Genomic DNA, 12,468 nt, shown 5'->3' with positions numbered 1-12,468 from the left:
AAAAAAAAAAAAAACAAAGCAAAGGGCTGCAAGAGCCAAAAGTACTTAGAACATAAGTACTGTCAGAAGTACTTTTTGAAGTACTGTCTGAAGTAGTTGGATACATGTTATGCGTTTGAATGAAGGTTCTGAGAAGTACTTCTGACAGAGTTTTGTGTTTGGGAACTATTCAGGATTTTGTCAAAATGACCAAAATGCCCTTATATGTATCAATTACTATTTTTAATATTATGACTCAACAAATTATGCTCCAAAAGTAATAAATATTGTTTTCATCCATAAAACATTATACTATTATTTTAAAATTAAAATATACTCTTTTTTTTTTTAAAGTAATTCAATAGAACCTCCCATAAATAATGGACATGTGAAAAATAAAACCTGTATCATCATACATAAAACTATATAAAGAGTTCTTGCATCCATAACTGGTCATAAATAGTTGTACACTACGTCATAATTCGCCAAAAACGACTGCCCCTACAGTCGTAAATGGAGTCATTTTAAAAGGAGTGGTTTTTAAATTGCGACAGCTTAAAACAGTCGGAAAAAACGACTGTCTTCGACAGTCGGAAAGAACGACTGTCGCTACAGTAAAAAAAAGAGGATATAGCGACGGTCAGTGACCGTCGCTATAGAGTATTTTTTTTTAAAAAAAATTTATTTTACACCTACCCCCCTCACATGTTGCTGAATATTGGAGATACCCCTATATTTTGAAATTTATGACCTAGACCCCAACTAACAACATGAAAAGACCCAAATGCCCCTCGTCTTCAACTTTCATAACACTAACCATTTTTCTAACTACCAATTATGCAAATCAAACTAGCAATCTAAATTCTAGTCTACAAAGCAATAAATCTAGAAACATTAGCAATCTCACATGCCGTTGCGACTCATAAGGCTCTTCTAGGGCTTGAGGGAAAGCGACCATTTGTGCTAACACGTTCAACCAATCACAATGAACAAAATAATAAAAATAAAAAATCAGAAAAATAAAAAAACAAAAGAAAAATCATAAAACAAGAATATAATGGGCATCCATATTCTTGGGATGATTATCTTGCTTCAAAATCTTTGCAATTACAAAAGCATATTTCGGAGCCTCGGACAAAGACAGCACAACTGAATAAGCCTGTTTCGTGAAGGCGGAAGAGATAAAGCACGCAATTTAAGTCAAATAATAAGAATAGTAAATAAGCTTACAGTTTTCTCACCTGTCGCTGGATGCACCATGCTAGCTGCAGCTCCAAATGCAAGGTTCTTTTATTCTGTGTTTGGTAACGAACCACAAACAGGAATATAAGACCACTCCTGTACAAAAGAAGAAACATAACTAAAGAAATCAGTTAGGCGTCACGAATGCTAAATGTGACTACTAAAATGTCAAAAATCCTCATAAAGGTCAAATTAATTTAAAGTAAAATAGGTGCCCCTCAATAAATTAAATGGTTCACATTACATAGATTGATATTGATAACCCCAAAATGTGAGTTCTCAAAGATTAAAACATGAAAGCTTTTAGTAGTGAAATCTAGGCATGAACCATTAATTTTTTTCTAGAAGTAATTGAAACAATTTCCATTAGGCATCTCAAGGGTGAAGCCTGAGACTGTTAACCAACCAACTGCTCCAAAAGACCGATCTGTAGGAGAGGGGGAGAGCTATGGATATAAGAGGGTCACAGGGCTTAGTTGGGGTATAACACACTAGAGAGTGGAGTAAACTATACATTCAACACTTCCCCTCACCCATAAGGGTGGAAAGAATCGAACCCATGACATATACGAACCTGGCGCTCTAATACCATGTTAAGCAACCAACTACTCCAAAAGACTGATCTGTCGGAGTGGGTGAGAACTATGAGTATAAGAGGGTCATGGGGCTTAACTGGGGTATACCACACCCGAGAGTGGAGGAAAATATACACTCAACAGAGACAACCACCAAAAACCGTATAAAACCCAATTGAGAAGAGGATAAAACACTTTCCAATAATAGATTACTATCCAATTTCATTACAGTTGTTTTGGCATATGCCTAACTTCTTTTATATTGCAGATATAATGTACCTCCCTAACTCTTGAACAATGCTATCTCCAAGAATACGTAAAATAGACATGCCAAGTGTTGATTTATCCTTCTAGTTTATATGAGATCATAATTTAGGTGAGCAGATAACCTCTTCATAAACCTTCGATACTCTGATACAAGCATACGTACAATAGACATGCCAAGTGTTGATTTATCCTTCTAGTTTATATGAGATCATAGTTTAGGTGAGCAGATTACCTCTTCATAAACCTTCGATACTCTGATACCCGTAGTCTCCAATCGTAACATCAACTTTTTCTTCAATAGATCAAAGGGAATGGGATCTCTAGAAGCCAAACAAGTTTCCTGCAATTAGATTCTCTATGCATTCAGGTACATAACTGAAAAAAGAAAATAAACCCAGCAAACCTCAAAGAAAACTCTTGTTGGTGACATGGGCATGACATAAAGAAATGTTGGATATTCAGGATCCGAGCATCGAGCTTTTGGTTTCATGTAATCTCTGTGGTCCATGAAAACCATTAGACTGGGATCATATGGATTGTACAGATAGTATGTAGCAAAAATAAAAAAAAATCAAAAAAAATCAAAAAAAAGAAGGAAAGAAAAAGACATGTTAACACTATAATATATTCCATAGAATATATTATTTCATTTATGTACAAAGATAAATAGATAAAGTTATTGCATTACATCCATAACTAGTCAAAATAATTGCACACTCAACATTTAAGAATAGAGAAGAAATAGATTTCTAAAAATGATGGAAGAACTTCATTTTCAGTTCAACCATGCCCAACAGAACCCATCATGATACATGTGTGGATGTGCATCACTTTGAGCACATGCATTAAGCATACATAGATTACACAAGTGATCTTTCGTTTGCAAATGAGACGCACCTTAGTTTTGATAAAACGGTGTCCTTGAAAGCATGAACGCGCTTGGCTTCCAAGTATACATGTGCAGCCCTCTGGGCAAACAAAACAACACCAAAAAAGCTCAATCAGAAAAGACATAGTCATCATCATTGTCTAAAAGCAGCAACGACAAAGACTATTATGCTTAGTTCACATAGCATTAAATGCTCGAGGGAAAATTCAGATATATGATGCAACTCGATGTTACTCGGATCTATTTCTGGTTATCAGGATTTGTGAGTGATTTCTTATTACAGATACCTCAACATGAATCATGATTACAATCAAACTAATCTTGTGCGAACAAAAACTGGAGTTATGGTAGAATATATTACACTGATATGTAGAGTAAGAGCAAGCAAGTTGAAGAAATCAATGCATCCATCATAAGATATGATATAGAACCATCTTTGCAAAACAGAACCCAAAACTAAGGAATTACCTGGAATAACTTAAAATGTTTGGCAGCCTTTAGAACTTCCAACGAAGATGGAGAATTACCCAAGACTGATGGGAGATTTTCCTCTATAATTTTCTCAATATCTTCAGCTGTATATGGTTCCTCCTTCAAAAATTCCTGTAACATACAGAAAAGTGATAACTTGATGTATGGTGTAATGCCATATAGATTTAAAATATATGCATACACTAAATGGTCAAAAAGTGTGAAGTTCTTGTTTTTTCTTCTTCCCTTTTAACACAAATTTATCGAACATGATCACACTAATAAAAAAAATTTAAGCAGCATAATCAATTAGTTAAAAAACTAACAACATGCCATCATAGAATCCCGATTCCTGACTATGTAATGACTGGTGCCTTATAAGGTAACTCGTTGGAAGTAAAAATTTATGAATGGTCACTTACAGTGTCATTGAACCGTGATATGGAACTCTTTAAGTTGAAAAAAAAATACAAGAGAAATATTCAAGTTCTGCAAGAGAAATACCTTGACAGCCAGGACAGGATCAGAAGAGCCACGATTACTCGCAAAAGATACACATAAACCCTCAACATCAGAGAGAGTTTTCACTTTGGAAATTGCCTCCTCTGGTTTCATTCCCAGCTTTATACCAAGCACAATCTGCAGAAATGTTCAGGAACCACATTGTAACTGGAACCAGAACACGGTACAAGTAACTTTATTAACAGGATATTCTGTAGACACAAGTAACTTTTTTTAATTATTATTAATAATTCTCTAAATATCGATTTTCACATAAAACTGAACTAACTGATAAGACAAAAACACTTTTTATCAGTCGTGCGTGTGGTACATATGCTATGTCGTCACTGGCTACTTGAACGAGCATTATACTCACTAGTCCAATTGAAGTGCTTGTTAGTTATTACATTTTGAACTAAGATTATTTTAATGGGGTTTTCATCACTTATCATTTATTTCGAAAGTGAAACTAGCTTCCCACTTTTTTAATGCCATGATTTGGTTGCTCTGCCACTCCATCGCTGCTCTTAAAAAAGTTTGAATCTTTTTTACATAAGAAAACTCCTTTAATTATGCTATAGAAGTTCGAAACAAACAACTCAAAACTCAGCAAAAATCACCCCTGTACTTTTCTGTTAGGAAAGCAAAGGATTAATGGTTAGTTGAGGTAAAGGTGGGTTCAATAGGATTTGAACCTAGGTGGGACAACACTCCTCAAGCCTTACCAACTTAGCTAAGTTGGCACCTTCTGCATACAAGGTAGGCTCCATTATTTGACATATCCCTCTAAGAGATTTTCTCCTCCTTGAGCCAACTTGAATGGATTCATAGGAAAGTTGAAAATTTTCAACCCTAAAAAAGAATGTGATAGAATGAGTACTACTGTTACCAAATTCAGTCACTTTTGCCACAATCAATTGTCTGAATAAAACACTAAATTGTACCTTTTAAGAACTCAAACAATATTCTCACCTTTTCATATGCTAGTCAAGGAACACCAGTTAGAACTGTTATATTGTAAACAGTTGGTACTCCCAGTTAGATCCTCATCCAACAATGCATAACAGAACTTTGAATCATTAAAATATTTCAATTAAGTCATTAACTTTTCTAAGTTACAAGAATTTTTCTGTATTTGAAAACATAATTTTTCTTGCCGGAACAAGGCCAATCTTGAGATTATAATAGCAATTCTGTAGAAAAAGGTGAAATTTGCAAAACCTTACCTACAAAGTATAAAATGGATCTTGATTCTATCAGAGGTAGCAAGATCTTGATTCTATCAAAGAAAAAAAGTGGCCCTTTCCTTGAAGAAAAGATGGTTTAGATTAATATACTTTCTATCAAATGTATCATATATCCATGAATATATCGGGTTAAGTTCATGCAATTGAAACACGTCATGAATGATAGAATCGCATACCTGAGCTTGTTTTAAAAGAATGGGATCCAAACTGGATTGACTGTAAAACAGAGTTTTAGAACAGTCAATTAAAAATATTTCTTTCAATTCCAAAGGTGATCTTCAAATTCTAATATAGATGTGTGGAGTTGAGAACTAGAGAATCAGTTATCCAAGCTTCACAACTAGCTATCTTATAGCAGACAACTAACACAAACCTACCAAACTAATCTCCAGCTGCACTATGCAAAAATTGGATATGCATTTGAAATAGATATCTGAGTGCTTTTTAATATACTTCTCGATACATAAATGGATCGAGTCATTTGTTCCTTTACCCAAGAAAAGGTATTTCCATTTTGCATGTTTCACGTATTTGAATTCTTACCAGAACACTGCAATTGTAATAAAAGTAAACAATGATGCATTATAAATCAAGTATTATCAAATAGAAGGGCAAATTTGCAAAACCTTGACTACATGATTTACAAGAGATCATGATTTTAGCAGAGGTAGGCAGATCTAGAAAAATTGCACATATGCTCATTGACAACTTTAACAATGGAAATGGGGGAAAAGGCAAACATGTACATTCATGAGCCCATGGTAAATTTTCTATCAATTCCTGCCAATAATCACCATGTCAAGCGGGCATGCACACGTACATACACAAGGCAGAAAAAAAAATGTGACAATATGGAAACTTCCATATCTACCAGTTCAAACTGCAAAAAGTATAAATATGCTCTTTTTATGTAGACCAAGTGACCATAACTATCTCTACCTAGGCACTAGAGACTCTTTGCAAGAGCAACCCCAGTCTCCATGATTGCGGATTCTTGTCCAGCAATGAGGCCAATGGGCTTCATAAATTGGTTTATTGTGGGAGAAATTGTTGTAGTACAGGTTGGTGTTTTCAGTTCTGTCAACATGTTAAATAGCTCACATGGGAGAAATTGGTTTTGAGAACACAAAGCTAGTGTTATTTGGAGGATTGATCATCTCGAAATGATCAAGTTTGATCTTGATAAATCATCTTTATTAGAAGTACGCACGTTCTGTACATGAACGTTACATATCCCTTTAGAAGGATACACCTCCAACTAGGGTACCCAAATTAAAACCTCTAAAATACACCACCTTGAAAAGGTCAAAATATTACTAGTAAAACTCACTTAAAACTAAATATTTCCAATTTGTTGCTCTATCATATTTTGTTTCTTAACACGTGAAGAGTTTCGAAGGATCCCCATGAAATAGAAATGACTCGGAAAATGAGGATTGTTCGTGTCAACAACACAAAAATCCCTCAAATTAGCTCACATTGATGACTAAAAAATAAAAATCATATAAGGAAAGAGAACAACACAGTATTTATGTGGCTCTGCTAGATTGCCAACTTCAACAGGCTGTGATAAAGATCCTTTTACTATATCGGTTAAAACCAGGTTTACAATCTCTCAATCTCAGTCTCTTAATCCTATGATCTACACTTGGCGTGTACGATGGGACCCAACAGACCTATCCTTGGGCATGTAGTGCAAGCTTTCGTCAACAGCATATATGCAGGTAATTTTTCAATTATCTTTTACTAATTTTGATCAGATCAATCTAAAGCAGAACATCAAAACCCAAATAAAAATAAAATTGATTAGAGCAAACAAAAAAAGAAATTAAATAAGGCAAGTAATATGTTATAGTGATGTAGATCAAAGCAGCATTTCAAATGGACTAATATAAATCAGAGGAAAGGGGACATAAACAAATAGTACATGTTAGTTCCTCTTCTACTACCTACATTTGATTACTTGTAATTAGTATTCTTGTACACCGAATTTTGCACTTGTTGATTAATTTTAATTGCACATAGACATAGTAAGAACACCAACATTTATAAGTTGAGGTTTTCTTCTCAAGAATATATAGCATTTTGATAAATAAAATTAAAATTAGAATCTGAAACCCTAAAATAATTGAGAACAATCTGAGTTTGGATCAAAAACCTTAACATACCTTAAGAGAAATCGAAACTTAGCTGCTGAAATGCGATCTTATATGGATTTCCCCTGCAATAGAAGGTAATTCAAAATGATTAGGGAAGGAGGGATCAAACAAAATCCTAAAATCTGTTTTAACAATGAAAAAAACATTTGAAACCCTAAATTAATTATGGAAAATCTAAGATTCAATAAAAAACCTTAACAAACCTGAAGATTCGATCACAAACCAAGCAAAGGGAGGGAGATCGAACAAAGCCCTAAAACTTTCGATCAAACGCCGATCGATTCTACCCTAAAAATTGTAAATCAAATCTGATTGCCTCTTCAAAATCACAGAATATTTGAGTGAGAGATCGAGCGAAGATCTATAGATCAAACTCCGATCGATTTGTTTCTAAAAAAAAAATTCCGATCGATTTGTTTCTAGAAAAAAAAAAAAGAGCAAGAGCGAGAAGAACGACGGAATAGAGTGAGAGCGACGGAATATAAAGGGAAGATCAGTCGAGTGAGAGTGAGAGTGAGAGAAGAACTTCGATCCTGTCGAAGACGAGTTCTGTAAACGAAGAAGGTTTTGAATTTTTTTTTTATTTTTAGTGGCTATTAGCACCCCAACTTTTACTTATTACAATCAGTGCGTGGAAACGACGCTTAAACGACGGTTGAAAACTGTCGTAATAAACGACTACCTTTAGCAGTCGTTTTTAGCGCGGTTGTGACGTCGCCAAAACCGCAATATGACGTAGTGGTATGTCATGATCAATTATATACTAGTAAGAATAACATGTTTCATAATACATACAATTACTTAATAAAAAAATATTACAACTATCATAGATAAACAGACCAATATCACAATAAATTGTAATATATTGCATCCTACTCATACATATAAGACCTAGTTTTGTCTCCAAAGATTTATTTTTTGTCTTTTTCTTCTCAAACTTATTATCATCATGATCAATATTCTCGGATTCATTAAACCATAAGAAACCATTTTTATGCTCTTGTAAATGAAAAAAATATATGCATTTTATTTAAAATATGTAATTTCATATTTATGACTGATACAAATTAATGCAAATTATTCATTACCTTCTATGATGAATACCTATGGAATTATCTACCATTGTTACTTTTTATGTTGGAAGTATGCAACCTCATCTTTCGTTCACAAGAGCGACAAAAATTTATGATAAACTATAATAATCATGCGAACAAACTTAAAATGTAAAGAAAACATTCAGTAATAAAATATACATGTGATCATCATACCAGTAAACATAGATGTTCATTTAGTAGAAACATAATGAATTCATTTAAATATGTAAATTATTTAGATAATAGTAACTTCTAAGTCTTAAAATTATATAACTATATCATATCGATCATAAGTTTCTTTTATAACTTTAGCCATGACTTCTCTCTTGTATTCTATTTCTTTATGTCTTTCTTGTTATGAATGTCTCGAGAGTTTAGGTTCATCTATACTCTTAGGAACCACTATAGTAAAGAAGGGATATACTGATGACCGTGATCATCGTTATAGAGAAAAAATCCGTCGCAAATTTATAAAGCAACGGTCACCCTGGTTGTTGGTGGTTGTCACTAAACATTCCATTGCTGTATGTATTATCAACGGCCAACTATTCCCGAACCTATCGTTATATGTATGACTTATAGTGACAACCGTTGTTGACCATCACTATAGGGTATTTAAAAAAATTAAATCTTTAGCTACGGTCACGACCGTCGTTGTAAGAGTAATTTAAAAAAAACGTGATTTCATACATGCACCTCATATTTTGCTGAATATTAATAATACCCATGTTTTGAAATTGCTGACATGCCCCCCTTGAACCTAGTATTCTAAGTAGACTACAAGGAAAATACCCAAAATGCCCTCTTCATCATTTTCAACCTAAATTTTTACATATATATATGTAAAAAATTTAGTATCATTCCTCACTTGATACACCATTTTAGCCTTCTTGGTACAACAAAAAAACACACAAATAAAACCATTTTTCTACATATTGATCTTTTACTTGTTTGATTGATTCTTGTAACTTCCTCACTCCTACATTGCCCTGTCCAACTTCATCTCCTCTTACATGTTCTTCCCTTCCTACTTGCACCAAGAAAATAGTTGCACCATTATAGATCTTAAAACTAATAAAATACAACATACAGTAATATACATGCCAATCTCTAACATGTAAATCTTAACTTAATTAAACAACCAGAAAAGTAAACAAAGGAATTGAGAAATAAAAGAAAATAACACAAAATAAGCACATAATGAAAATTTCCTCATAGACACCCAGTTGAACCACAGAATGAGGTTCAACTCTACTTTATAGAAATCTTTAACAAACTAAGTCTACAACACAAAAAAAAAAATCAACCTAAAACATGAGACTAATCATCTATTCTACTGATATTTTTAGAACTGGCCATGTTGGAAGGACACATTAAGTGATGGATTCCAGAACTTGCATGTAACCCCTGCATATGTGCATAAATACATGTGTACGATTGCAAAGACATACATGTAGAAGTTCTAAAAGCATTCTTAACCTTTCATAAATAACATTGAACAAGAAATTTTTCATAAATAGCAACAAAATTGCCCAAGCATTCAAGCAAATTATAGAAGAGGGAAAATGGTACAAACTTGACTCGGAGTCAAAAGTTGGTGCTCCCAATTTTGTTTCCATTTCATCTTGTTCAAACTAGCACCCAACACAAAAATTGTCCTCGTGGTTAGATATGAATTGCTAAATTGGCAGTTAAAATCGAAAACATCTACTTAAATCACTTGTCCAAAGAAGAAATATTGTTGTATGTTTCTTCCTCAAAAAGCCCAGAACTTACGTGATGTTTTTTCATCACTAATCCAATTAAGTAGGTAAAATAAAAGAAAATCACAAGTGATTGCCATAATAAAATAATAAAATAGGATTTAGGTGTGCTGGAGGGATTGGTAGTAGGAGAATAGACATCTTAAATTACCTTGGCAAGCCTAGAGAGAGCACATCTACATTCTTTGAGCACATTTTGAATGTCAAGTAACATTTCATAGTATTTGAAACACTCAAACTCTCTATAAGAATGAGACAACTGCTTTAAATCACATTGGAAACTATATCCTACAAGATTTAGCAACCACAAAGAAATCATTATTTAATTGATTGTTACTACATCTATGACAATAAGAGAAACCTTGGGGGTCTAATACAATCACGAGAAAATCTGATTTGCAATGGTAGGCATAGATATGTGATTCTCAATTACAAGTGTCACATCTACTAAAGTTTGGAGTCACCACCATTCATATTGTAAGAGGGTGTGAATGGTCATCCGATATACATTTTAGAAAAATTGTCACTTTTGACATTTAGTGACTTTCAATGGAAAATACCATTCTAATCTTGAGATCGGATTAAGGGATTCAATTGGAGAAAAGGGAAGGTGTTAAGCACCCTTTTCTCCCATCCAAGTGGTGGTAACTTCAACTCAACTCGGTCATTTTTTATTAAAAATTGTAGATGGGATAAAGTGCCACATGTCGGTAGCTTGTACCGTAAGTAGGGACTCAATGTCGGCTTAGACTATTGGGAATATTTTATTGAAGGAGATGACCCCTATAGAAGTTTAGCCTTCACATGACATACTTTTGAAAAGTGTTGCCTAATGGATAGTGGTCCATTCTCATGGATTGAAATAGATCCAAATTCCAATTCCCTCAAAACAATCTAGGGATTAAAATTGATTTTATTTTAAAAGGGATTATAACCCCTATACTTTCAATCGACCGAAAGTCCGATCTATCGGAGATAGGGGAAGGGGAGCTTTACATCCTAAGTCCTTCTAAAATAAAAATTAAAAAAAGGAAAGGGATAGTAGAAGAAGGATATGGAGAAGGTAAAGAGAAAGGGGGTATTGATTCTATAACCCACCTTGAAGCTTCAAAGATTTATTTTCTTTCCTTCCTCCTTTTTTTTTTTATGTTTTCTTGAGTCCTTAGTAGGATATAGGAGTAGATATATATATATATTTTTGAAGATTAATTATGAGAGTAGGAGAGTGAAAATAGAAGTTAATTGAGAGAGGATTTTTTTGTATCAAACTTGATACCCATTTTGGAAGAGGAAGGGGGTATTTATAGGTCTTTTGACGATACTTTAGGGATATAATAAGGTGAAGTGTTGGGAGAGTAGAGAATGGCATAGGTCTTGAAGGTGAGGATATGAAATTTACAGTGAAGAAGAGGGTAATTGTATAATGAGGGTAAATGGGTAGTATTTGAATCAAAATGGTTTAGATCTTATCCAACCCACTTGGGTGGAGTATTTGGTGAGATGAGATAAGTGATGTGTGATGGAGAGAATGGGGGGTGTAAGGGAGTGATTTATTAATTGAGTATTAGGTAGGTTGAAGAGGTAAGGTGTTTAGATTAAGAGAATGAGTTGTGTAAGAGATTGGTTAATTGGATTTTGGGAGAGTTGAGGGGATAATGACATATGTCAAAAAGGATGGGAAGGTAAAGTGATTAGATGAGTTGATTAGATAGAAGGAGTGTTAGATTGGTGATGAAGGGTGTGGGTTTGGTTTGTGAGAATGATTTTGTAAGAAATGATGAGGGGATGTGTGGGTTGTGATGTGAGTTGATAGAGTATTTTAGAGAAAAGTGATGGGTTAGGGTGTAGGGGATATGGGTTGTGATGTGGGTGGTTGATTGTATTAGAGAAGGGTGAGGTGGATAGGTTAAGGAAGGGTATGGATTGAGATGATTTTTAGAGAGAGATGATGTGGGTAGATGGATTGTTAGAGAAAAGTAATGGGGGTTGGTAGTTAGATGAGGGAGGTAAATTGAGGTAATGACATGTATCATATTTAGTGATCAAGATGGTGATTGATTGATAGGGATAGTGGTTCATGGGTTAGGGTTATAGGTTGGATATGATATGAATTTGATATGGATTGGGTTTGTGGGCTTTAGTGTGTTAAGCTTGGGTTTTGGGAAGGTTATAGGTTGTTTATGGACTGGTTAGAGTCATTTTAGAATGAATTTTTTAGGATGGGTAGGTTTTAGGGTTTAGGTTGATGTGGGATTAAATTTAGGTTAGGAGGTAAGGTGAG

At 34.0% G+C, this 12,468-nt stretch overlaps 1 protein-coding gene across 1 annotated transcript; it reads right to left on the bottom strand.

Annotated features, from left to right (window-relative positions):
* Positions 1 to 1,179: 1,179 nt before the first annotated feature.
* On the bottom strand, positions 1,180 to 7,377 carry LOC147382529 (galactokinase-like). The gene is made up of 8 exons (XM_086429324.1): positions 7,340 to 7,377; positions 5,348 to 5,387; positions 3,928 to 4,062; positions 3,421 to 3,555; positions 2,961 to 3,031; positions 2,467 to 2,560; positions 2,296 to 2,403; positions 1,180 to 1,317 (listed from the first exon to the last, which is right to left on the bottom strand). The coding sequence occupies exons 3-8, from the start codon at positions 4,036 to 4,038 to the stop codon at positions 1,270 to 1,272; spliced, it is 567 nt and encodes a 188-aa protein (XP_086285450.1). The 5' UTR covers positions 4,039 to 4,062; positions 5,348 to 5,387; positions 7,340 to 7,377; the 3' UTR covers positions 1,180 to 1,269.
* Between the last annotated feature and the right edge of the window lie 5,091 nt (positions 7,378 to 12,468).

Source organism: Akebia trifoliata, chromosome 16, assembly GCF_017979445.1.
Source record: "Akebia trifoliata isolate Shusen 1 chromosome 16, ASM1797944v1, whole genome shotgun sequence".
Classification (NCBI taxonomy): domain Eukaryota; kingdom Viridiplantae; phylum Streptophyta; class Magnoliopsida; order Ranunculales; family Lardizabalaceae; genus Akebia; species Akebia trifoliata.
The sequence above is the reverse complement of the archived record's forward strand: the minus strand, read 5'-3'. Positions and strand labels throughout refer to the sequence as shown.

Coding starts and splice junctions, on each gene's coding strand:
- LOC147382529 (XM_086429324.1), bottom strand. CDS start 4,038: ATGAAACCAGAGGAGGCAATTTCCAAAGTGAAAACTCTCTCTGATGTT. Junction 3,032..3,420: donor AACATTTTAAGTTATTCCAG/GTAATTCCTTAG, acceptor TTGTTTGCCCAG/AGGGCTGCACATGTATACTT. Junction 2,561..2,960: donor ACCGTTTTATCAAAACTAAG/GTGCGTCTCATT, acceptor CATGGACCACAG/AGATTACATGAAACCAAAAG.